Here is a 26,746-nt window from a genome sequence, read left to right as displayed (position 1 = left end):
CTAGCCACTTAGCTAAAGTAAGAAAAGCTGTAATGCTACATACCTTCAAAGTCTTCCCTTTATCCACAACGATCATCTTATGACTCAGGACTTTCTGTACAGCTCGCCAAGTATCCATTCTTGTGAAATATGAAATCCGTTTCCATAAAACCGAAATACTTTCCTCAATATGTCAACATGTATTTAGTCCAACACGTAACGTAATAACACACATAACAAACCATATACGGTCCCTTTTACGTCATTTCCTGACTCCTGCGTGCATCTGTGGGACACGTGACTGTTTCATACGACACCACACACACCAGCCAATCAGTGCTTAGGATGAGGCAGCACAAAGTGGGTGACAATAGGTGCGTGTATTAATCGTCTATCTATGGTATTAATGAGGTCTACTCACATAAAAAAAACACCAAGTGACGGAGGCCACTTGACACCCCCCCCCCCCCCCCAAAAAAAAAAAAAAAATTCTCATCGGATCTGCATGATTCACGTAGAACATCTATTTTGGTTTCAAAACGGCGAATTTCGCCGAAAGGTGAGTGATTTTCATGTCTGGATGTTGTACTCACTATCATGATTTCCTGGGCCACTTGAATAGAACTGAATCATTGTGCTGAGCTTTAAAGTGAATACAGTAAAAAACAACAACTAGGAACATGACATGAGCTGAAAATGCTCTTTGTTATCATCTTAGAGAAATCCTATGGTATCTTTTTTAAGTATACCAAACATACTGTATAAGCCTAAAAGCCTGCACACATATTATCATCCATATAAATGAAAACATGTATCTTGGTGTACATTATATTGTGAGGATGCTCTCATGATATTGTGCAAAAGTGGAGCACATGGCGCCATCTTCTGACTATACTCTGTTACCTCACATTATGGTTATTACATAATCTGCACACCAGCTATGAAACCTATCGGGGAGATTTAGAAGGTTATGAAAGTGCCTAAAACCATTCCATTGTTATGATGAACAATCCAATATGCTGTATACCTAAAAGGCAATACACAACACCACATCATTTGTACTGATATTTAATATTTAGACATGGGGCAACAGCCATTTTTACAGCACAATTTGCATAATTTATCAATACCTCCTGTATACAATCACAAAACCATGACAGTAGATTTTTTTTTCTGTTTACTTACAAGTGAAAAACCAGACAGGTTTTACAAGCATAATCTTTGTACAGTCAGCATACGTCATTGATAATTTTAAATTTTCTTCATAATTTCCCCCTCTATAACATTTGTTCTATATCTTCCTCTACCTCATTTGTTTTTTTTTTTCTATAATAATATCTGGACACAAAAATAGTATGAACCACCAATGAAACATGCAACATCCAGTGTGAGCACATTTAAATTCTCCTGCAACTACTTGAGTTGTAGATAGACTTCTGTGTAGTTAGACTCTGGTAAACCTTTAGTGTTTGGTGTAAAGGGTCGGGTAAATCTGGGTCCATATAGACAGACATAAGGTCATTTCTCAGTCTATCCACTGTACATTGATCAAGAGAAAAACAACTTCTTGTTACTTCTATGATCGCACGCCTTTTTTTTTGTCTGCTAAAAGACCTATTGCTCCCAAACCCCAGTATAAAAAAGCTATTTATTTACAAGGTTGGAAATAGAGAGATGGCATCTCTGTGTGTGTGAAAGATCATGTGTTATTCTTTGTGTGTTAAAGTGTTCAAGAGATTTTAAAGTTGACATTTTTAGACAGACAACACTTAAAAGAAGAGATATGCATTTGAGCTAATGACATGCATGGACTTGGTATGAGGATGCTACACACACAAGCACATGGATATAAAAATAATGAGAAAAAAACACACTGACCTTAAAACTACTATTGTTCAGGAATAATGTCCATTGATTACAATGTTGTTTTTTTGGTAGTTTCTCAAACATATAAAGGAAAATGAGACTATCCAAAGGGAGTGCATAAAAAGATGTGAATCATTTGAATAGGAATGTTTTTTTTTTCTCATCTTGATTCATAACCGCATGGAAATTTGAATCGGTGTGTGTACGTTTCCGTATGTGAGTGTGTGTTCCTGCACAAGGGCAATAAAGTTGGTTCTCTGAGTTTCAGGCCCTCTAAACATTGTAAACAAGCACTACATTGTGTATAAAAAGAAAATTTTATGTACACCTGATATGTACCATAAACAAATATAATACAACATATGCAATTGTCTCACAGGCAATAAATAAAGATTCATATCGCAATACAAAATTAAAAAAACAAACATATTAAAGCAATAACCATATTGTGGAGGATGTAAAAACACAGTGCAAGAAAAAAAAAAACTTTATAAAAGTTTTACTGATGTAATGTTTCTCTCCCACAAAGTGTCACATTTCAGTATGTCATTTCTGGCAAGTCAAGATGCAGTTATCACCTTTATACAGAAGATGTTGCATAGAAATCACTCAGATATTAAATGTAGTTTCACTGCTAAGTTTGACGTAAGTGAAAATGTTAATTATGATAAACCAGCTGCCTCTTGACTCCCATACAAGCACACAGGATGACCTTTGTCAAGACAATATGGGCATGATAGATTTCTTAAGACACAACATGTATGTTACAGGAAATATCAAGACAACACAGATATGACAAAAACAGCTGGAACCTAACATCAACATGCTGCTTTAATAGCATTGTCGTATCTTAGAATAATAATAGTGCTTTATCATGGATAGTATCTGGGCTTTTGTTCGCTACAATTTCTCCTGATACTGCTATAGCCTCTCTTTACCTCTCTACTTCCTTGCCTTGGAAAAAAATTAAATAAAATCTCTGGCTATCTCATTGGAGGATAATGACGTCAGTTTTACATTCTAAGCAGAAAAGTGCAAAATACCACAAAAGCGTGCATTGTTGACTGCCCTTATGAACGAAAGCAGACTGGTAATGTGCTTGGATTTCACAATGTATTAAAAACAAAAAGGTGAAAATCTCATATGGTACATGTCTCACATTCTAAGGGGCATCGTGGATAAATAAAACTTCTATGTCACAATCATCAAGACTCGATTGTCTGTGATAAAGATATCTATATATCTATCTATATATGATATAATTAATTTCCAGCTATAACATTTTACTTCACTATATACAAATTGAACCTTAGAGGTTTTTTTGTGCAGAACATGTGGCACTGCATACCAAATAGATAAGACTCATGCGCACAATATATAGTGTCCAATTTGATATATATTAACTCTTTGACAAACAATGATCATCATTTGATAGAACGCACTTAGGGAGAGAGAACATGGGGTCCAAAGTGAACACATAGATGTTTTTGTTAATAAATTCAAAAACATGCCTGCTGAGATTTTTTTTTTCTCTCTTGAACTGGAATGCTAGGTAGTGTGTTATAAAATATACTATGCTTTCCCAGGATAGGTTAAGACTTAAATAATTGAGGAGAAGACAAATGATAGAACTCTACGCTAATATCATAATACAAAAATAAATAAGAGGTCTCCGTAGCGGAGTCTTCAATATTTCATTCCCAAAATGCTTTGTAAATCAATAAAACTCTGCGGATCATAATAAAGCAATGAGGAGAGTCCATTAAAGAATCTTTCATGGATAAAACATCTAAATAAATAAATCTACATGTGTGTCCATTCCCTGTATCTATTAATATGGTCTCTTCTGTGTGAATGAGTGTGTGCAAAATTGTTGTAAATAATCATGTGTGTGTGTGTTGTGTGTGTTGTGTGTGTTGTGTGTGTGTCTGTGTGTGTGTGTGTGTTTGTTAATGAAAGTGTGTAATACCTGGTTGATTCCGCACTTGACCTCTGATCTCCACACTTCCGTTCTTCTCAGCCCTGGCTACACTACACTGTACATCCTGTAAACATGTGTTAATTTCCTGTAAACACACAACTACTTCCTCCACATGTGCCGCATGACAAAAATCACTTCAGATAATCATTATTCCTCTGCCTCTCTACCAAAACTCAAGCTTTTCAAGCCCTGAAACAAAGATTGAAGAAAGAGATACTTTGCTACCCCTAGTACCCAAACCACCCTTTATCCCCATCCTACAGGAGTGGATCAGAATCTCTCCTGTGCCCCCTAAGGTTTAGTGTCCTTTTATGAGTGGATCTGAGCGGTGCTGGCGAGCAGCTTGTGCCAGCTCACCACTCGCTTGCGTAGGTCGACTTTGTCCAGCCACACATAGGCCTCCCCGATCAAGGTCTTCTTTACAAACTTTCCCCCGTTGGACACCAGGAACAACTGATGTGGGAAGAATGAAACAGTGTCATATAACTGAATATTTAAAGGAATCCACCATATTTAAAAAAGACTGGAGCATGAATGATCAAACATTAAAACTGGATGAACAATATGAGAAGTCACCTTGTTGAGAAAAGTAATCCTAAACTATTTTAACAATCAAATAATCACTTAAGTAATTTTGCAGAACATATGCTAGTTTCAGCTTCTCAAATGTGACAAAGTGAAGATTTCCCTCATCACACATGATAGTAAATAGAATAGTCTTGGATTTTGACTGTTGAATACATCGCCATGAAATTATATAAGACAATTTTATTGTCATTTTATGGACAAAACAATTATTAAATTAATTTAGATATAAATCAACAGATTAATCGATAATCAAAATGATTGTGAGTTGCAGCCCTAGTTGAGATATTTAATTGACTATATCTCCTGCTATACTCCTAGCAGCTGGCAAATGTCATTGAACACCACATCACTAAATGTACCAATAAGACAAATATAAACGTTAAGGCAGGCCTTCACTTATTATGGACCAACATAATGAGTGAAGGCCTGCAGAGGAAGGATGCAACTTCTGTAAGGAACATCTTAAACGTTTCATTTGATCATTTAGGTCTTTAAAGAAGGGGTAGAGGTGGGAGGGATAGTACTGTACCTGTAAAGAATGTCCAGTTGGGTTCATACAGAAGCGGAAGGTTTCATTGAAAGATGGTTCACGGTCATGACGACATACTCTGGTCTTCTTCTTGATAATCCTTTTCTGAGTGGCGATGTTCACCACATAAAGCTTCACATAAAGATCTGTGGGCAAGAACACACATCCATGAAATTGTTTTCATCCTATATGCCTGGTTTTTTTATGCATAACTGATTGCTTCTGTTCCATACAATACATGCATTTTTTTCATAAAACACAGAGAAACTTGTGATCCCATTTGTAGTTGTGCCTTTGAAGTGAAAATAACTGCAATGAAACAGTTAGTCAACTCTATATCTTCATAAACTGTTGAAGATGGGTTTTGGAGATTATTGAAGGTGGGTGGAGTTTCAAAACTTCCTCTAGCCTACCACTAGAGGGTGACACAAATTTAAGTAATAACCACATACAAGGCAGGAAGAAACACCAATCACCCAATACAACTTTATTATTACTATGTCTATGTGCATCTGTGTGTCTATGCAATGAGTCACTGTCTTCAGAGCAGCCATATACTGTCAGTGGAAATAAACCTTTATGTGCAGATCCCATCTGGTGGAAAATGCAATTTCAAACAAGCAGCAGACAGCTTGGGTATTAGGATGTAAATAACACAAGGGGAGGCAAGATGGGCGTCCACAATCTGTGTTTTAGCAATCTGATCTCATTGTGCACATCAGACACATTTTTGTCCAGTGTTCAGGTTAACATGTAATCCATCTAAATCAGACCGTATGTAGGTAACATTAAAATGCTATTTATGATGACATGGTTTTTATTTCATGTAATATCTTTTAAATACTTAAAGATGCAATACATGATATTCAGCCACTAGAAGTCACACTATAGCACCAGAATCTCAGACCAAAACAAGTGAGATAGCAGTTTACTCAATACAATTCGAAAAGAAATAAAAGGAAACTCAAATCAAAGTCTGACAGAATGTACTTAGTTGTCAGTGTGTAGTTTTTTTTTTAAGATTCTGTTGGCATAAACGCCTTTATTTAGCAGTAGACCGACAGGAAACATGGGAGAGAGAGCGGGGGTGTGACATACAGCAAAGGACCTCCGGTCAGGATTCGAACCTGGGTCAGCTGCGTATATGGCCTGTGCTCTAACCACTCTACCCCCTGTGCGCCATCAGTTGTTTGGTTGTTTCTCAAAAACTTTCTAATGAGCACATTTCCAGTATACTATCAAATTTCAAGCCCTTTTGTGGAAATGTCGTAAGAATTAACAGCTACACAGCAGGTACTTTTAAAGCTATGTATGAACCTGAGTGGGTTTTTCTTTCTTAAGGTTCTTCTTACAATTTATACCAATTTGCACCACCCCCTCTGTAAAATGTCCTAGAGATTAATCATTAAATACCTAAAAATGACTCACAACATTTCCGTAAAATTGGTATAAAATGAAGGGACCTGCAAAATAAAGTGTTACCTGATTATTCAGGCATTCATGGAACTGTGCATGTGTGCTGTTACAGAAAAGATAAGTTACTTTCCATTACCAGGCAGGTGGTCTGGACTCTTGAACTTGTAGGTGATATTGCGACATTGAAGAATCTCGAGGACCAGGTGCTCACCCTCTGTCTTCATCTCCTTCTTCAGAGCGATCTTTATCTCCCCCATTACCTGGGTCTTACCTAAATATAGACGCATATTTAGTCAGTTAGATATAGTTAAATATCCACTGAATATGGGTTTGAGGTTGCTATTCAATCCCTATTCTATCAATTTTCTCTGTTCTTCTCCGCCCCTGTTAAACATGAGGCTTCTTCTCTGTCTATATGACTGCCCTCTACTGGACATGAGTGTATTTTTAGTGTGAGTCTCTAAAACATGGCCTGCGAGCAATCACATTTGTTTGTTTAACAAGGATGGGGAGAAGTTATGAAAAGCTCTGCCTGGCCTCTAGTTGCCTTGGCAACTGAATAGAGATGACAGTTTTGAAAGCTGGGTCAACATGAGCCTGGTAAACTGAAATGGTGCATGTGGGTTACCAGGAGACAGAAGAACAGTGAGCAGATACTAGAAAAGTTGTATTTTAAAAGTGTGTGAAAAAGCATGTTAGTGTGTTCACCTCTGTGTGTGTATTAACCCTCAGCCTGACAGCTTGTTGTGAATGTGATTGGGAAATGATGAATCTTGGATATGTTCTTTACTTTCAAGATTTTCTTTCCACTTTTGCATGAGTCATGTTAACTTGACTCACAACTTCACAAGTGGAAATGTGGAAAATCAACAAAGATAGACTGATGAAGATAACTTAAAAAAGATTGTTAGTCAGTATATATGTGATTTTGATGTCGCATACAAAAGTTTTCATACTGTGCTTTCAATGAAATCAGGCAAATACACAAGATTATACATTAATGCATTAACACAGTTATGAATAGTACAAATACAAAGAGATGTTCAGTGTGTCTAACCTTCAGCGTCACTGTGTCCCATTGATGATTTCATCACGTCTGTGCCATTTGGGATCTTTCCACTAAAGAGAGGGGAATCAAATATACATAATAAACCTACAGATATTGATCTTCTTCATTGGAGGCAGGTGTGTCAGAGATGAGAACAATGAAACTAGTCGTTAAGCATCCAAAATGTGAAACTTGACAGGCTCTTTCAGAGGTGTGTCCTGAATTAGCTGACTCACAATCGGGGCACCTGGAAGATGGCACTGTCCACCTCGTTTGTCTCTCCTTCCTCATCCAATAGGCTGTAGGCGCTGCCACTCAGGCCGCTGTCCAGTGAGGCTGCTGTGACGGGGGCATCACCTGATCTGTAGCTTGACCGAGCTGTGCAGAGATAGGACCACACCCATCACAACAAAGAGACAGGAAGAAAAATTGCACCTCTGCCGAGTCCAAGAAGGAAACTAGAGCCAAGAAGCATTAGTTGATACCTGCGGCAACCAAAATCTATCATCAACTTTAATACTCAATATAGTTTATGTCACAGTAAGAAGGGAGGTTTATTTAAAGCACACAAGACTGGATTGTAATGAATAGCACACAAACACTAGCAAGGAGCATATGGACAAACAGTTTACTAATCTTCCTTTCAGACAAAGACAGGACTCACATATAAAGCATTAACATGAAACAGACAAATAAAATCCAGAGAAATATTACATATATATGTTTATGCAAACATAAGACCAAACAAGAGGCACATAGACCCTACTGACATTGTTAGTCGTCTATATGTAATATTTATAGAAATCTTAAATCTCAATCTCAGCATATTTAGATTAAAATCATTATTATTTCAACACTAAAACATTTAAAGGATTTTTATGAATGTAGCTTTTTTTGTAAATGTTTAAATAAATCCTGCTTATATGTGACACATTTTAGATGTAATTCTTTAAGGAATGCATGTTTATGCTTAAATGTTTTTTTAAACTGATCAGGCGGTGTGATAGAGTATGAATGACGTGACAAGAGTGAATGTGGTGCGAACAGGATCCATGCCGACACATTTTTCTCCCGAGCCACTCAACACAATGTCACTGAAGGATTGAAAAAGCTCACTAATACCAGTTCAGTGAATCAATGGAGGGACTCATGACACAGCAGATGTGGCAGTGGTATATTATTTACTCTCAGTGGATTCATATCACAGTTGAAAAACATTCCTGGTATTAGTGAACTGTGTTGATGGCTGTAAAGGAAGTGTGTCTCGCTGCATGGATCTCTGGTGATGAGTGCAACTTTCTCTCTGTCTTCCTGTCTCTTTTATTAGCTTGTAAGACTCCCCTTTCTCTTTCTGCAGGTGTGCGTTAGTAGTATTGCATCCTCTCTTTCTTTCACTCTCTCTTTCTCTCTCCTTGCTCCATCTCTGCTTCAGTCACACGAGAGAGGGGACTCTTGGGCAAACTCTCACCTCCGATGCTCTGTGGCCTCTCTTCTGACACGGCTTTCCTGAGGGTCAGGTGTCTGCCGTCTGCTCTGCTCCCTTTGGCCGACACAACCGATGGCAGGGCAGGCAGCCAGTCAGACTGGGCTCTCTGAATGGTGAGCACACCTACTACGCTGTGTCTCTGGTGCCTCAGTGAGAGGCGGCCTGGATGTGTGTGTTTACACAGGCGAGGGTACAGATGTCAAAGGGGGTCAACGCCAGGAAACAAAGGTCATGGGTCGAAGTTCAAGATGGAAGGAGGGAGGAGCAAGATGGAGATTCAGAGAGCGGTATATCTTCACCATGGCAACCAGCTTGACTGTCAATCACATGCAGCCACAGTGTGCAGTGCACATTCGGCCCTCCCGCATGTCACTAAGGGGCAGGGTGTGCAGCATCTACTGAGGTGCATTGTGGGTCCGGTAGTTGTTCAAACAAAAAAGGGTTGTGGGAGGGGGGTTAGCGGACTGCATGCACAGCCATCTCAGAGGAGGAGCTTCAGAAAAGCTGGTCATTGTTTGTTAACAAAATAGAAATAAAAAAGAACTCCAAAAAAAGAAAAATACCAAAAGAGGTTAATGATATCTTGGGGAGGGGTTGGGAGTGCAACTTTCTTCTGCTTTACTGCTTGGATTAAACAATCCAAAATGTTTTTTGTGTCTTTTCTGGGTGAAATCTACTCAAAGTTACAATTTGACAGTCTTGTTGTTTGAATAAACTGGCGACGTCATAGAGCTCTCACTTTAATTGACAGATTTTGCTGATTTGTTCCATCAAAATATGTCCTGCAGCTCTGCTATTCGTCTTTTAGATTTATTTATTTTCTTTTTCATCCTAAGTAAAGTTAATGTGTTTAAATTAATATTAAACGCAGCAAAACATACATACACTTCAACTTACGTACAAATAATTATTTCTGTTATTTATTATTTGATGTAATAGTAGTTAGAAAATCATTTTAATGGTTAAATGTTTTTAAGTCATTAGAACTGCCCTTTAATAAGCATTATGCCCTAAGCCTCTTTGGGTTAAAAAGTGGTCAAACTTAAAAAGGTCGACGACTGCAGTACAGTACAGGTGAGGTGCTGGTTCACACACTTGTGAGTACATACAGAAGAGAAGCGGTGAGGATTGACACACTGTGATTACAGGGGGGGGAGAGGACCAGGGAGTGTAAAGGGTGAGAGAAACTGAGAATAGAAAAAGAAACTAAAGGAACAAAAAGAAAAAAAACTCAACAGAAGGTTGAACAGATGAGTGCGAGGAGGCCATGCTGCGTGGGCTTTATTTGCGTCTTGGTTTACTTGGTTGGAGGCGTCGCGGCGGCTGCTGCTGTGACTGCTGTGGGGCATCGCCCGTTGCTATGACAGCGCCTCCGCCGCTTCCAGTGCTGCTGTCCTGATGGTGTTGCCGTGCAGCGCTTTTGCTGGTGCGTGAAGCGCCGTGCGAGCGAGAGTGTTGGCTGTGTCCGTGGCTGTGGCTTTGGCTCTGGCCCTCGGACGGGGAAGGCTTCGATGTGCCAGGACTACTGTGAGATTTCTCGATAGTGGGCACCTGCATGTCTAAAACAACCAGATTTACCAAATTAACAAAAAAGCTATCTTTTATGTTAGTGAACTTAGCGGCTCTTACCGCAGTTAGTGGTAGGTTAGTGAGTTACTCCTTAAAGTTAGCAGCATGGTAACTGCCTTATACAACTACAGTATGATATTGTAGCATCTTCATAAATTTTGACGGACGTTTTTCTCTAAATTAGGGGAGCATTCAAAGCCTTCCACGGCCATACTGCCCTCTGTGTTAGAAGAAAGGTAGAGGGAAGCTAAGGCTAGGCCTCTGAGCTGGGTGACATCATGACAACCAAGAAAACAGACCATGAGGATGCAAAAAGCATGAAGCTGAAGCTAAAATGGGTGAGCAAAAATGGGAAGAAGGAGAAACTGATGAGAGAGGAATGCAGAGAGAGAGAAAAATAGGTGGACAGAAGTCGATACAAAGATAGAGGCAAAAAAAGAAGAGAGAAGCTTTGACAGGAAGAGAGCAAAAAGCAAGAGAAGTCAGAATGAAAGAAAACAGAACAGAGGAGAGGAACACAGAAAAAGCAGAAAAGCAGTAGCCTACAGAAGGTTTGTCAGGGGGATGACGGTGATAAAGTCGAGCAGGTGAGGGGAATTTATTGTGTCCTACCCTTTCCCGGATCTGGAAAGATCCCGTGGCTTCGGCTCTTTATCACAGATGATTTGGGGGAATCTTGGTTATCATGAGAGGAGCCAGTGGTTTTAGGGGAGGAGTGCTGTGAGGAAGGTTTAGATGAACTGTGTCGGCTCTGGCGCCGATGGTGGTCCCCCTCACTCTGCTCCTTCAGTGGGAGCCACCGTGGGACATTGTCCAGTTGAGTGGTGTTAGACAGGTCAATAAGAACCTGGGAACAAACACAGTCAGTTTAATGAGTGAGTATATGCCTAAAATGTATCGATACACTCCTGAGGATAAGTCAAATAAGTTTACCTCTCCTAAGAAATCATTTGAGGAGCACTTGTCATAGTCCCACACGCTCACCTCCAGGGTCTTCTTCCTCAGCTGAAACACACACACATACAAAGACAGAGTTAATTTATCTTTGTAGTACTTTATCTTGGCACAACAAAATGGCAAAATAAACCTTAGGGGGAAGAAATATGATCTAGGCTTGAAGTTAGGGGAGACATTTAGAGACTACATGTCTAGGCTACTAAAACCCCAAACAGAAAAGACAACAAAGTGCATAAATTTGCTGTGACTGATTTGAGCCCAAAGAATATAAAATGGGATCTAAAATGATATAATTAAATCCCAATGGCCCATCTGTTCTACTGAAAATAATGGCTTCATAGCTAGTCAGCATGCCAAGCAGAGGAAAGGCAATATGTTGTGTTGTGTATTTATTCATTTTAACATGAACATGAAAATTTGCCACATTTGGGGTTTCTCTTGTTTTGGCCTCATTTATTGACTATTTGCTGTAATGCTATAGAATGTATGTATCATACAAGGAAATCTTAAACTGTCAAAGTGTTTAAATATGACCCTGCTAAATGAAAAGTTAAGGGATCCCCAAGTAACAATTCATCCAGAGGGGAACACCAATCCATTCATTTGATGTTCAGATATTTTACTAGATGAGTAAAAAGTTTGAACTTCTGGCAGCACTAGAGGAAAGGTCATGGTCTCATCAAAGTGGTTATATCTGTACCCAATTCAATGGCAAACCATCCAAATAGTTGTGGAGATATTTAACAAAAAAAAAGTCAGTCAGGTTTCTCTTGAAACCATAATTGTCAATACAAAATATCACAATAGTCCACCTCATAGTTGTTGAGAAATTTCAGTCTGAATCGTAAGTGGTGAGCCAGACCGACAGACCAACACTGCTATCCCTAGAGCCATGCAATACCAGCATGTCTGTGAGTAGTGAGTACGTTGGCTGAGTATTCAGACCACATACAGTACCTGTTCCAAGTGGATATTCTTATAGATGACAGTCTGGTTCCACTCAGGGTTGAGACTCTTGCCTGCGTGTTTGGATCTCCTCTTGTTTTCAGCACTAGGGGAACACATTACAACAGGATATACTGTGTCACCTACAGCACATGTAAAAGCTTGACATTTCCGCAGATTGCCACAATGCACTGAGCACAATATATTGGAGCAGGCCACATTGTGACAGTAGAGGGAAAAGAATGAATGTAATACACATTGTTTTGAAGCTAGCACAATGTGACGATATTGATGTATGGGCCTACGTGCATGGACGGTAGGGTACAATGTCAGGGTGCGCTGCAAAAAAGTCCATTTTGATGTCCATCATTTGGTCTGATAGAAAATTCAATGTCCTAAAACACGTGAAAAGTTATGCCAGCCAGTGAGCAGAGAGTTTGACTTATTTGTGGCAATATCTTGATTGGGATACAGTCAGGTAAGTTATTCTGCCAATGAATGAAAACAAACTTAATTTGAATTGTCAATTTACAAAAGAAAATATGAAATAATCCAACTCTACTTACTGAATGGTTTTCACCTGTCTTGAGGAAAATAATATTTTATATCACAGCAGACTCAAAAGACTGAATGACTTGTTAAGATGGATGTTTTTTGCAGTGTGTAGGGTTTGAGTCAGTGTGTAGGAGTTAGTTTGCTAAAGACGAGGCAGATCTATATTAGCAAATAATGAAATGAATAAAGGGACTGCAGAGCAAAATAATGGAAGTGTGTACTGAATGCAGCGGGGTATCGGGGGTACAGTACGATGTCGGGGCACAATGTAGGACATTACTGAGGGATTTTAATCACAAAAAAGGAACAAACTAAAGGGTATCAGGTGCAATGTTAAGGTTCAAATTACAATGGTTAGGAACAAAAAAAGGGCCATCTACCAGAATAACACAACAGTTAGCTGGGAAAATATTAATTGTCAGCACAAGGGATTGTAGGTATGTATTTGTTATGTTTAATAGATGGGCAGATTAGTATTAATATTTAGTGATTGTATTCCTAAAAAAGCAATGCAATGACACTAAGCCTAAATGTGAGTGGAACATCACCAGGAGAAGTATGTACGATTCCGATCATTTGGAAAACAAGCTGGAATTTTTGTTAATTTGACCAAACTGACAACCAAATTTCAACCAAAACAGAACCAAAGGACCAAAGTGTCATAATCAGAGTGGGCAAGTCACATACCTGGCGTTCTGGACAACCATGACCTGACTGAGGGGGTCCAGCATGCATTAAATATAGAGAACAACATACAGAAACAATAGTCAGAGGGAGGGTGGGGGGTCAAAGAGTGTGTGTGTGGACTGTGATTGTGCATGTAGGAAGGGAGATTACTGTACAGTAGGTACCAATTCAGGTTTAGCGTGGAGTATTATGTGTATATTTAAGGAAGGGGCAGGAATTGGGGGTTGTGGTGTGTTGCAGCGGTGGATTGAATTTGTGCTTAAGTGTGTCATGAACTGAATTTATGTGTGCAGAGAGGGCTTTCAGCTGAAAGCATCCTTTGGCAACCATAGTGGAGATTTGCCACACATGGGCAGGAGTGAACAGCTAATTGCATTTATAAATCTTTGTCACCTCAATGTTGTTGTTAGCAAGACTGGAAACTCATCCATACAATTTTGCACTTTCTATTTCATATTTTACATATCAATAAAAAATACCTGCATCATATTGTATTCACACAATCTTCTCTTTCCTGGTTGCTGTTTATTATTCCAGAATTTGCAACAACTTGTTTCACTGCAGGACCTCCATGTGGTTGCCAGGAGATCATTGATGCAACTGAAAAGCCTCTGCATGGATTGCAGTTGTTGCTCTGATAGCTGTGAGAGTGCCCATGTATATGCACTTGTGGCATATACACGAATATGTGCACACATGCGCTTAAGTGTGCATGTTTCTGTAACCACTGTTGGCTGCAGGGTTTGTGGGTGCAACTCTCATACTTCCTTTAGCATAAACCTAACCGTGTCTTACAGTGGTGTTTGCATCTGCATGTGTCAAACTGTCTGTGAGAGTGACATCTGCAAGCCCAGAGCCATATGTTATTGCCTTTATCTGAAAAAAAAAAAAAAACTCTCTCAAGGGACCTCATCCAGAAGAGGAGGTGGGAGAGTCAATTACATTACAGTGCAGTCACAGTGAGAATGGAGCTTTGGACTTATGAGGGAGTGTGGATCATATTGCAAGTAAACACGAGAGCTATTGATTTTGACTGTGCGCACACCTACAGTAGAACACCCATCAACAGGGGCAACATCAACACAAATACGCTATCAACCTCATATCATTTACATTATATTTGTGTCACTTGGCAGTGATAAGGGGCTGAAACATGGTGTTCATTTCACATGAAGCCACTGGAGCTACATTATAAAACATAACATTTGATAGACTTGATGTGCAGTGTGTAGGTGCTATGGAACTGATACCAAAGAAAGGGCATGTGCTGCACATTGAGAGATGTCATGGTAAGCCAAAATCAATTGTAAATCGATTTTAAAATGAATGGAAATTAGGTTTGAGCTTGACAAAGTGGCTGCCTTTATAGTCTGGATGCCAATGGGAATATCTAAGCATGTTTATCATTCAAATTCCTTCTCCAAAACAAGCTGAAAGAGACAGTATATGATGAAAACAGTCTTAAACAATTCTATCTTACAGTATTAAATCAACAAAATCAACGTTACATTTGACTCATTTGATATCATTTCTCCTACACTGACATTTTTCCTGTTCTGAACTACTTGGGGTGTGTTTGCAATTTCCACACCCTTAACTCACCCTCTCCCTGGTAAGAGATACACTTTAACAAATGGGTCAGAGTAGCCATTGTTGTCCCGCGGGGCAAGGTTTCTGGCCTGCAGGACATGAACGATCAAGTTGCCCAGCTGCTTGTCATAGTGGATTTGAAGCTGCAAAAAGATGCACATTGAATGACAGTGGATTCAGATGCATTGGGGGAGAGAAACAATATGAGAAAATTGATTGCTGTGCTAAAATGTACAGTTTTAGGAACATAAACTAGATGATTCACTTTGTATTTTCTTGCTTTCAGTTGATTTAATGTCAAAATGCAAAACGAAACAGCAATACTAGTGAAACCATTTCATACCCATGCAAATTAACCACATTTATACTAAAAGATTGCAGAGTTCATGCCCTCTTTTAACAGACCTGTATCTCTCCAGAGATAGGATGGGAGAGGGTCTTCATTCCCTCTGCGGTCTGTAAGAGATGAAAACAATGTGTTTAGTGCCTGCTAGCCAAAATATGTAGGTGGAAGATTTGTGTTTGCTGGTGGGTGTTCATACTGTACACAATGTACTGTACTGTACCATACAGTACAAATGTGTACTTTAAATGCAAAAATACTGTACAAAAATATTTGGCCTGGCTTTTTGATAGAAGAAAGAAATGCTATCTGGTGTGCTTTAATAATCTTTGTAATCACTACTGTAAATGAATATGATCCGCAAATTCTGTTCAAGTTTTGTGAATAGAGTGTGGTCTTCATTAAGGCCCATTTATCTCAACGCTAAATACGGATACGGACGGAGCCTTCTGTCTGTGCTCTGCATTCATTTCGTCCGTATTTCTGCACATTTCCATAAAGCTTACGGATACGGACCAAACGGAGCAGTACCACCGGCAACCATGGGGGGGCAGTGTTGCTGTCACTACTCGATATGTAGCTCTAGTGAGACACGAAGAAGAAATAACAATTGCAGAACTTTTTGAGGAAAGATTTTGCTAGTTGGTTAGAAACTTTAAAGATATCGCTTTTGTCTTTTATGCAAGAGGTACATTATCAATATCTCCTCCACAGTCGCCATGTTTTTTTTGAGTTTGTTGTTGTCATAAACTTTTGACTCTGTGCTGCCCCCTGGTGGATGCATTGGTTAACATCCAAGCCAACGTAAAGACGCATGGAAGTATGTGAGCAGTGGCGGTAACATCGTTTGAAACAGACGTATACATTTTCGTACGTCCGTTGAGCATAAATGGGCCCTTATTTTTCCAGAGATATAGGAATAACCAGAGAGCTCCTGTTCCTGTTCAGCAATCCATCATGGAGTTTACAATCAGGGATTGACTGTACTCGCCTTGCTGCTGTGGCGTTTCTTGCCAACAGAGGGTGACCCAGGCTGCCCAGGGCTGGAGGTCGCTGAGGTCGTTGCAGGCAGCGTGGAGGAAGAGGTGGAGGAAGGAGCCTGCTGTTGTGACACCTTCTGCAGCTCAGCCGCTAGCTGCTTGGGGTCAACACCTGGAGACCTGGGAGGTCTGTCACCTACAGGGGTCACACCAGAGCTTTGTTACGCAAAGGTACCCACACACCATTCATACATAAAAAGATAACACTAGTTAATCTCCAAAAGAACAATCTATCCAGGGATTCAAACCAACAACCTTCTGGTCACCAGTTTGTTTCTTTAACTTCTGAGCTACAATAAAGAAACAGAAATCATGAACAGAACATTTCTAGTTGGGTATCCACTATCTTTGGTGTAGTAGCTCTTTTGAGAGCAAGGTAATGTTCCAAGTGCAATGCATGGACAGACGACACAGGCCATAAATATTTCATGGCTGAACCTGAGAAAAGATAGAATTGTAGATGAGGGCAATGTGAAAAGAGAGTCTAAAAATTGCAGGAGACGAAAGATAATTAGAGAAATAATCAGGGGCGGGGATGGAGAAGAAGAATTAATAATTAGCTGAGGCATGTTAGAATTACAGGAATATTGTAGCTCACTTTTGCTGTGCTCCTGGAAATCCAGATGCTGGGAACCTTCAGACTCAGCCAGCATGTTGAGATCACTGAGAGACAAGAAGAAGATGATATCATTCTAATAATTAAAACAGGAAAAAAGAGAGAAGCAGGAACTAGAAAACTAGAAAATTATAGATGACGATAGAATAGAATTGATTACTTAAAGCATAAACCCAATCAGACTTTGGTTATGTAAGCATGGAACAGGAAAGCTAACAATCGTGATATTTTGGAGGTGGGTGATAGAAATTAGTGTATGATTTAGGTGGAAATTCATGATAATTACTGAATAAAATGAGAGAAGTGTAAGTGGGGGCATTAACGACACAGAGAGGCAGGAAATATGAAAAGAGCAATGACTGCACTGACAAATGAAGTGATGGATGAGCAAGGAATGTAAAAAAAAAAGTGCAGGAGAGAAAGATTGAAAGTGACAAAGGCTGTACTCACAGTCTGACACACACTTCTGCCTCACTACATGAATGTCCGACAAGCCCTTGCACTTCCTCATAGGTTTTCCCCGTCAGAAGAACACCATTCCACTCCAGGACTTGCATTCCTATAAAAAAAGAGACAAGCACACCCAGGAAAACAGTTAAAAAATGAAGGATGTCTGTGAATCCATAAATTCCCATGTAGAGTACAAACATTTTTATCTCAAACCAAACAAAAACAAAGCCTTGAAGTATGAAATTCTCCAAATGATCAAAAGGATCAATTAATACTGAATAAAAAAGAATTGATGTTGACTGGCACCAGGTCAGAGTCTTAAATCCATACTTTGAATTCACAGTGAGTAATCTTTTGAGAGAAAACAAACTTTGATTCATTGACTCAAATAAAATGTACATCAGACTTCAAGTCTATAAATGCTGGTGACAGCCCAAACAGCAGCTGTGTGACAAAGCTGCTCATGTAGCACTCAGTCTCAAGAGGGATACAAATTAACTTGAAAATGGCCTTGTGTTATTTAAGCTATAAAACTATAATTTGCAAGACAACATTTCAAAATGACGCATTATGGTCTGGCTAGAATATAAGATTCAATCAGCTTCTATTTTCTACAGCATGATGAATGACTTATAGAACGAACTGACCATTTATTTGTATTCAATTCAGCAGTGAAAGTTATATGAATCCACACAGCACAGCAAACCCACTGCATCCTCCAAAGCAAACCCTGCACACTAGCAGGACTTACACAGTTTGAAACAGCTCATCAGGAGGGTCTTCTGTTTGCGGCGATACTCTCGAGCTGCATGTATGAGTGACAGGGAAGCTGCTGTAGTTTCACCCTGATATTATTCAGTAAATTGGTCACAGTGTATGGCTTGTGAAACTTGAATTTCAGCGATCAGACAAACAAGGATGCACTCATAGACACTCTGTCTCTGTCCCTCTGTGACACTATGCCTTCGTGCATGTTGAATCTGATAACATTTCACCAATTCACACCACTGAGAGTGAGACGCTGTGTTCCCGCTGGCAGAACCAACGTACTTTGCAGCCATTCTGCTCAGTGTTGATGATAGGGTTATGGGTGTTATCATGGTTGAGTTGTCCTCACAGCTAACAACACCACAGATGCATCTTGACTCTTGAAGAGAAGTAATCATCAGCAACTTTAACCTATACTATACACTTATTTCTGAGGTTGGAGAAAAAACATGAGACTGGAGCAGAAGGACTGGAAAAAGATGGATGAGAGTGCAGTATGATGAGTACAATAAAGCTAATAAGAAGTGAGGAATACAGCTTAAAGGGTAATTTACCAATTTTACACATTGAACGCTTCTAGATATGTGGGGAAAAAAGCTGTTTCCAGAGGGAGCTGTGTGAAATCTCTTAATTGCCTCAAATGATGTCAATTGAGTCAGTTTCTGTTGGAGCTGAAGACTAAATGTTTGAAAATGAACCAAAGCAACCAATGTTCTTTGAGAAATGTACAATGTGGTACAAAGTCAAGAGGTTGTGATATGTAGCATAACAAAAAGCTCTGTAAATGAAACTGTGTTCCTGTATATGTGCAGTGGCATCTACCTTACACAGAACTACTCTCCAGAGACTGAAAACATGATCGCTGTTATTGGGTTTAGGAACTGTTACCATAATCTTCCTGGTAAAGGAACATGTCATCCTCGTGTAAAGTTGATAGGCCATGTCAGAGAAACACTACTGCAAATATTCAACCTAATGTGCCAGGCGAGCAATTTTACTCAAGTGAATAGGCACCATGTTTGAGTCCCATACCCAGTTTCTTTAATGCGTTCATAATGCTGACTTAGCTTAAAGCACTGCTACGCCTGCCTCACAGATCCTTGAACATGACTGTGTAACTTTTAGTTTTACATTTATATTCCCATAATGTCATTATTATGTTGTCATCAAATTGCATTGAAGGTTTATTAACTCTCACTGTGTTGTGAAATAAATTCAAATCAAGAATATCTTCAAGTCACACTAAGTCCCATTCACCCACTATTTTCTCCTACATTGGAACTTTCTAAATTAGTATTTTATAAGCAGTTTTGACTGTAACCCTTTTAAAATGTCCTGATATAGAAATGGAGAGAGAAACACAGACGAGAAACAGCAATGTGAAAGGATTAAAAAAAGAAACGGAAGGAGACACAATTATGAACAGAAAGTGCGAAAAGAATAGCCCACGCTCAAACAAACACACACACACACACACACACACACACATCCACAGAGCACAGACAGATGGATTGCACACTACACAGGCCCAAACTGGGCTGTATTTCTCTCTCCCTATCTCACCATCCATAGATCAACAGTGTGGCAGCTTCAAAAAGGCCGAGGCCACAGCTTTACCAGTTTTCCGACACCCTCAATGTGGCTCAACATAGAGATGAAAGGGGACTATGAGTAGACAGATGGGCTGGGAGGGTGAGAGGGTTAACCGTTCCCAGACTCCCCCATGTGGAATCAATAACACCTCATGAAATGGTGTTCCTGTTAATATACCCCATAGCAATTTATCCAGAGGTGGTGTCAGTGAGAGGTGTGTAGGGTGAAATCACAGGTCATATACTGTATTTGTGAGTTACTGCACAATGGTTACTTGATGAAATGGCTAGCTGTAGCTGTTTGCATGTATATGAAATAGAAGGGGAGTGACCAACTGCATTTTAAAAGAATAATTATCAAACTGTAAATCTTAAATATAATAGTCCTGAAGGTTTTTTTTAAATCCATTATTACTCATAAACTCCTGCCTATTAGACTCTCCACCTTTTAAGCCTTCCTTGTTTGTTCTAATCTTTTATGGCCAAATGTGAGTCATGGCCCAGAGGTGATATAACTAAATATGAATCAAGACCTATTTTTTTGTGCTGTTTTTCCTACTCAAACTGCATGTTCAGTCCTAACAGCCTGTAAGCTTTGAGGGACCTTTGATGTAGTTACTGAATAGATGTGAATCACAAGTCCAAACAAAAAATATAGAATATGAAATTTGTGAAATATAAATCTTCAGAATATCTTTTCTAATTTATTTTATATTTTAATACTTACAATTAAATTTGGTAAAAGACCTTACCCTCAAGAATCTTTCCTGTTTGTTCTGCAGCTCCACCAGGTAGGACTTTGGCAACGTAGGCTCCAATGTCTCCATTACTGCCAGGGACCTCTTTCCCTCCAACTACACGGATACCCAGACCATTTCCTGCTTAGAACCAACACAAAAGCCAGATAAATGGTATTTTTTGTATGGCAATTTACATATTTATGAATTGTTCTGTCCCTAACATTGTCTTTTTTGCCTTTTTTCACCTACTTTGTGCCTGTCTCACCAAAAGAGACATAAAAAAATACTGTACACATATACAGACACTAATATATATACCAAGCAAAAACAAATTACCACACATTTATCTGTTATATTATACTGTCCCTCCACAGGTTCCACATAAAAGGAATTCACCTACACAGAAGCAAAACCTCCCTCCCTTTACAGTGCAAAACAACAAGCAAGAGCAAAATGACTAAGGCAAAATGACTCAGTTCATACACTCATAAACAAAACGCTTCCTTTGTGGGCCGTTCGTTAATTGCGCAAGATAATCCTGAGTGTGAGGGATACGCCATTTTGAGCATGGCAATGACTGATGAGCGTGGAGAGGAGCCAAATCAAAAGGGAAGCTAGGAAATGAAATGTCTGCTTGTTTTGAGCCTGGAGGAATGGTGTGATGGAACGTAATGGCAGGGGAAGTGACTTGTCAGTTTGTTGAGATTTGGCATGAATATCAAATAAATAAAATGCATGAAGCGTACTAGTCATGCTCCGTAAACCTAATGAGACATTATGATCCAGATTAATGTGTACATTTTACTGACTATGTTTAAAAAAACCATTTTTATCCTATTTTATGATTAAATGAAAACAATGCCTATGCTGTACACATTGCATATTTGATACAGTGAGTAAGCAACGGGGTCAATAAAATCTAATGCATGCATCAAAGTCAATAACACATTTGCTTGTAATACACCTCTTGCCTTCCTATTATTAGCACGCTGCTGTTGTAGTAAATTGTTGTACTTTACCTGAGACACTGCGGTCTTTGGGATCCCTCTGCAGTTTGACCCTGAGGTGAGGGAAGGGGTAGTATGGGCCTTTACCCTGTGACCCATACACAATAGTGAGATGTTATGTATGTACACAGTAAATGGAAAAGAGAATGAAAGAATTAATATGTTGCAACATGGACATTTGTGGTCTAAGTGCTTTTTGTTAACACCTCTTGTTAACTTACTACATAGATTGACTGATATACAGGTGTTTGAGTGTTGGTGCATGCATTTATTTACTGCTTGTTATTGGTATATATTCAAGAACTTCAGGGTCTGCATGAATAGTACCGCTTCACCTGTCTTTTTTCTTGTCCGTTCTCTGATCGTCCATCTCTGGGTTTATCAAACCAGTCTGTCTCTTCTCGTCTCAGGTGGTAGGCTTCAGGAATGAAAAGCAGAACCAATTTGAGAACATGGACTTTTTCATACCATTATAGAGGATGGATTTCCTCAGGTAAATCAAAGGTAAGTCATTACATGCCATTAAGCAAAATTATATTAGTGAAAAGGCCATATTAATTTGTGATTGGTATAGCAAAATACAAGAGCCAGAAAAAAATGGCAATTTGTTATTTAAAGTTCCTGTTGAAGGTTAAAAGTATGCCAAGCAACACAAAATGTTCACTGGTATTGCAAAACAATAAGAAAAACATGTAGTTTAATTGAGTGTGAATAAAAAGTCAGTGTTAGTACAATATGTACGGTGTAGTCGTGTAATCTAAACTTATAGTGTGGCAATTTATATGAATGTAAATGTTGGGTATGCACATGTTTCTTATTATTATGTAACACCTTTTTTTCAGAAACCTGCATGTATGGCTTACCATGTGACATTTTGCCATGTACAATTATCAAAATTCATTTAGAGAATTGCAAATCGGATTTATGCAAGTGTCTTAAACCTCCCCAACATTTAGTCATCATTTCATGAAGATGTGTATTTGAGTTGTGGTGCAGGTTAATATGTTAGCTAGATAACTAGATAACTGAACTAATACTCTACCATTTGTTGCATCGTCTCTGTTCAAAGCCATCAGGGAATCACTTAGGGCTGGAATCAAGGCAAATTAGTTTACATTCCAAAATGTTGGGATCCATATGAATCTATTAGCAAGTCGTTATGCTGTTCTCAAGATAACTCAGACCAGGGATTTTTAAACGAAACCAAGAACATCAACAATGCTATCTTAATTAGAGTCTACACTTAGGCACTAAAACTGGCACGTTTTGTGTTTTCTTACATAAAATATACTGTACTCAGCTTGGAAAGTGGCCAGCCGCTTGCTGCTACTAAGTGCTTCATAAAAATCATGAATTGCTGTGTACGGACAACAGGATAGAGATACTATGGTTTTAGTCATTACTGGAATGATAGGAAATGTATTGTTTATATATATAGTTGATGGTTTTTGGCTTTCACCAAACATAACTGAGATTTACCAGACTTAATGTTCCTTCCAAACAATCATTTCCTTTCCTCTTGCAAGGGGACATAACAAACATACAAAACTGGGTCCTCTGAGTGATGACAACAGAGAATATGCTTTTAATAATAGAAAGTGTAGAGAAAAATGAAGAGAGCTGCAGGAAATAATGCCAGATTTTCAGTAGTATTCATGCATTATTGACTTTTTCCTCATATGATTTTCATCACTTTCATAATTTAAAAAATATATAGAAAAATAATGGGCCACACTAATTGAGTATGTACTTTTTGATTACTGGGAGGGAGAAATATCATAAGGAGATACAGTAGAGAAAGATAAACAGGCTTAAATGTATTCCATGCAACATTAAATGTGACAATACATACAAGCAAGTATTCACGACAAGACATGCAAGTTAAAGTTGTATATTTATTACACACAGAGTTGCAAACAAACATCATGCAATTCAAACAAAAACATTCAAGAACCCTCTACTGATACATGCATTTGCTCCATGGATGTACTGTAAATGTATACTATTTTTGTATGAATGTCACTATAATGTGGTAACATTTTCTGGCCTACAGTTTGATTATCATAATGAACACATTTAACCTACAATATATTTTTGAACTTAAATATGATCATTAAATATACCATTAATGTCCACTATCCACACCACAGATCAACTTTTGTGGATTCCAAACTATAATTAATGTACTACAGGCTATACACTGTCATTTTGAGGATTAATGTAAAAACTGGCTCATGTGACATAATTTTGTACCAATTATGTAAAATGTGCAAGAGGGGGAGGCACTTCTTCAGTGTATCATTAGTGAATAAAGGATGTTTTCTCAATATGACCTGAGTTTTTAAGTATTATCCTGCTATTGTGGTTCAATCCTTGCGTTGTTAATAAGTAGGGTTTGAAGAACTATGATTTGAAGTATATATCTTCTTTTCTGATGTGGAAGTGTTGTTGAAATAAAGTATTGACTGCCACAAATGAGCATTGCTATTTCAGGAGGAAAACCTCCCACACAATGTAGCTGTAAGTTATACTGTACGGTGTCATGCAGTGAACAAATATGGAAAATGTTACACAATATCTGAAATACAGACAGAAACACAGTGCATGCATAAAGATACATTCAAGCACACCCTATACAACATAGAGCAATATGTCATGCAATAGGCATGCATGTACACCAGATACAAAAGACTGACCAAATATACTGACACGAGAAAAGAAAAGATACATTCACCAAAGTTGAGATTAAACGTGAAAAAAGTCACTACAGACACATGCAGATTTTCAATAAATACCCAACAGCTAAATGCATGCAAGACCAATCATAACCAGACATTCTCAACGATGAAACATTAAATAGAGAAAGAGCAACAATGTGACAAGTCTGTTTTTTACCTTCACTATCTGACATGGTGCCCTGAAGGTCATCCAGCAGCACATAACCCCTACCCCTGGTTGGCTCATCCCTGATATGTTGCTGCTGCTGGGAATCCTGTAAGGATAGACAGGAACCAAACTGGTCCCTTGAATCAGCTGAGATGGGTGGCAGAGGTCCTGCTGATGCTCGGGCCATGCCCATTGGCTGCCCAACAGGGCTCAACGGACTCTCTTCCTCTGAGTTCTGAGCTACTATTGGTATTCGGCCACGGCCACTTTGTACAATAGGGAGGCTGGTAGGTTTGGTGCGACCAGAAGGGGTTTGATAACTTGGTCCATCTCCAGACGTTTCACCGTCCCCCTTGAGCCTCAGGGAAGAGCTGGAAGGGTCTCTTTTGATAGACAAGTCCAGGCCATAACAAGATGTAGGCCTGGATGAGGGTCTTGAGCGACTACCACTAGGATAAGCAGAGTCCAAACCCAAGCTCTGGCCCAAGTTTAGCGAACCAGCCAAGTTGGCACCCAAGGTGGATCCTAAGTATTTTTGCTGCTCTGCAATATTCTTTCGAAGACCAAATGTAATCTCATCCTGCATGAGCCGGCTGGATCTTGGGGATCCAGTGGTAGACCCCAGATAACTGGTATAGTCTGTCTCCAAACCCCTGCTGTCTGTAATAGAGGAATACTTAGTGGAGATTTTAGGATCTATTAGTGGAGTCTTGTGTTTTTGGTACAACATAGATGCTGGGAGTTGTTTAGCCGCCTGCTTCTCAAGAGTAAGTCGACTGATGCTGTACTTTTCTGACTTTGGATACTGTCTTTGGGAGTAACTAGAGATGCCAGAGCTTGGGGTATAATAGTGCTGGGAGAGACCTGTCAGTTGTTCTAGATTTTCTGTCCCACCTGTACTTCTCCTAAACTCTTGCTTGAGTTGCTGCTTCAGGAGTTTCAGTTCATATGGCTCCTCCATTGTATCCTCTTCATCAGGGGTCTTCCCAAAAGTATGGAGTCTGGAGGTAGATCCCAGATAGTCAGTCGAACCCAGATCTGCAGCACTCCTACGCAGCAGCTTCTCTGCCTTGGCCAGTTCTCGCTCAGCCAGACTATAAGATGAAGACAGACCTGTGGAGCTCTTCGCCAATTCTGCTGCATCTTCGAGCAGCATATAACTCCGAGGTGTATGGTGATCAACATCTGTGTAAAAGGAGTCAGAGACAGCTGACATAGGACTGCTTGCTATACTTCCTACGTCCAAAGCTCTGAGATCAAGGTGGTTGCCATATTTGTCATATTTGACTCCTAGGTAAGCTGATGATGTGGGATCAGGCTGGCGGCTAATGACTTCATATTTAGTTGCATCCAGCTCTGAAAGGAGGGCAGCTTGTCTGGCAGCTTTCTGCTGCAACAGGAGCATCTGGTGGTAACTCTGCTGCTGGGAGCTAGTGAGTGAGGGGACAGAGGAGTAGATAGAATGAGACTGGTAGGACTGGGGAGTCTGATACAGAGACTGGTACTGGCTTTGAGGGTATTGGTACTGGGAGTATTTTCCATACTCATGCTTGGTCTGAGGTGGGACAAAGTCATCCAATTCAGACTGAGGAGCTGTCCTGGGACGTTCAAGACCATGACTTTCAATCTCCTCATCTTCACCACCTCCAAGCCCACCTCTAGTCTCTCTGATATTACTAACCTCACTGTCTGACATGTAGTCTCTGTCCTCAGCAACACTCTGTAAATAGGCCCTTTCTCTCTTCTCTCTCTCCTTCAGTAGGACATCTTTTCTACGATTAATGCCCATCTCCAAGTATCTAAGCTTGGCATCAATCTCTTTCTCCTCCTCATCAAGCTCTGCTTGTCTTTTGCGAAGTTTGGAGGACTCACGTTCCACCAGATCCAACTCACGATCAATGTCTTGGAGAATCTTAGCACGTGCCATGTTAGAATTGCGGCACATTCTGCGGCGGGCAGAACTGGTGCTATATGATGTCTGGCCACTAGTTGTTGACTCATCCTCTGAGGGTGGATTGGGGAGAGTCCTCTTCACCTTCTTTTGAGTGCCTGTTGGTGTGCCACCCGAGCCCTTGCCCTGTAGAAAAAAAATAAAAAATGTTAAAGAC

General features: G+C 39.5%; 1 protein-coding gene across 1 annotated transcript in view; it reads right to left on the bottom strand.

Moving 5' to 3' along the window:
• Positions 1–4,135: 4,135 nt before the first annotated feature.
• The window catches only part of pcloa (piccolo presynaptic cytomatrix protein a), a 53,204-nt gene continuing 30,593 nt past the window's right edge, over positions 4,136–26,746 (bottom strand). Inside the window, exons 7-26 of the mRNA XM_053313867.1 lie at positions 24,648–26,715; positions 22,795–22,842; positions 22,088–22,170; positions 21,765–21,840; positions 20,758–20,883; positions 17,646–17,754; positions 17,178–17,242; positions 16,531–16,715; positions 15,602–15,652; positions 15,209–15,339; positions 13,607–13,633; positions 12,377–12,470; positions 11,396–11,467; positions 11,075–11,309; positions 8,876–9,055; positions 7,644–7,785; positions 7,417–7,478; positions 6,496–6,630; positions 4,944–5,089; positions 4,136–4,279 (exon numbers count right to left, since the gene is read on the bottom strand). Coding sequence (XP_053169842.1) covers positions 4,136–4,279; positions 4,944–5,089; positions 6,496–6,630; positions 7,417–7,478; positions 7,644–7,785; positions 8,876–9,055; positions 11,075–11,309; positions 11,396–11,467; positions 12,377–12,470; positions 13,607–13,633; positions 15,209–15,339; positions 15,602–15,652; positions 16,531–16,715; positions 17,178–17,242; positions 17,646–17,754; positions 20,758–20,883; positions 21,765–21,840; positions 22,088–22,170; positions 22,795–22,842; positions 24,648–26,715 — 4,179 coding nt within the window. The remainder of the gene's footprint in view (positions 4,280–4,943; positions 5,090–6,495; positions 6,631–7,416; positions 7,479–7,643; positions 7,786–8,875; positions 9,056–11,074; positions 11,310–11,395; positions 11,468–12,376; positions 12,471–13,606; positions 13,634–15,208; positions 15,340–15,601; positions 15,653–16,530; positions 16,716–17,177; positions 17,243–17,645; positions 17,755–20,757; positions 20,884–21,764; positions 21,841–22,087; positions 22,171–22,794; positions 22,843–24,647; positions 26,716–26,746) is intronic.

The sequence above is a fragment of the Scomber japonicus genome, chromosome 23 (genome assembly GCF_027409825.1).
Source record: "Scomber japonicus isolate fScoJap1 chromosome 23, fScoJap1.pri, whole genome shotgun sequence".
NCBI lineage: Eukaryota > Metazoa > Chordata > Actinopteri > Scombriformes > Scombridae > Scomber > Scomber japonicus.
Note: the sequence above shows the minus strand (reverse complement) of the source record. Positions and strands in the feature narration are given on the sequence as shown.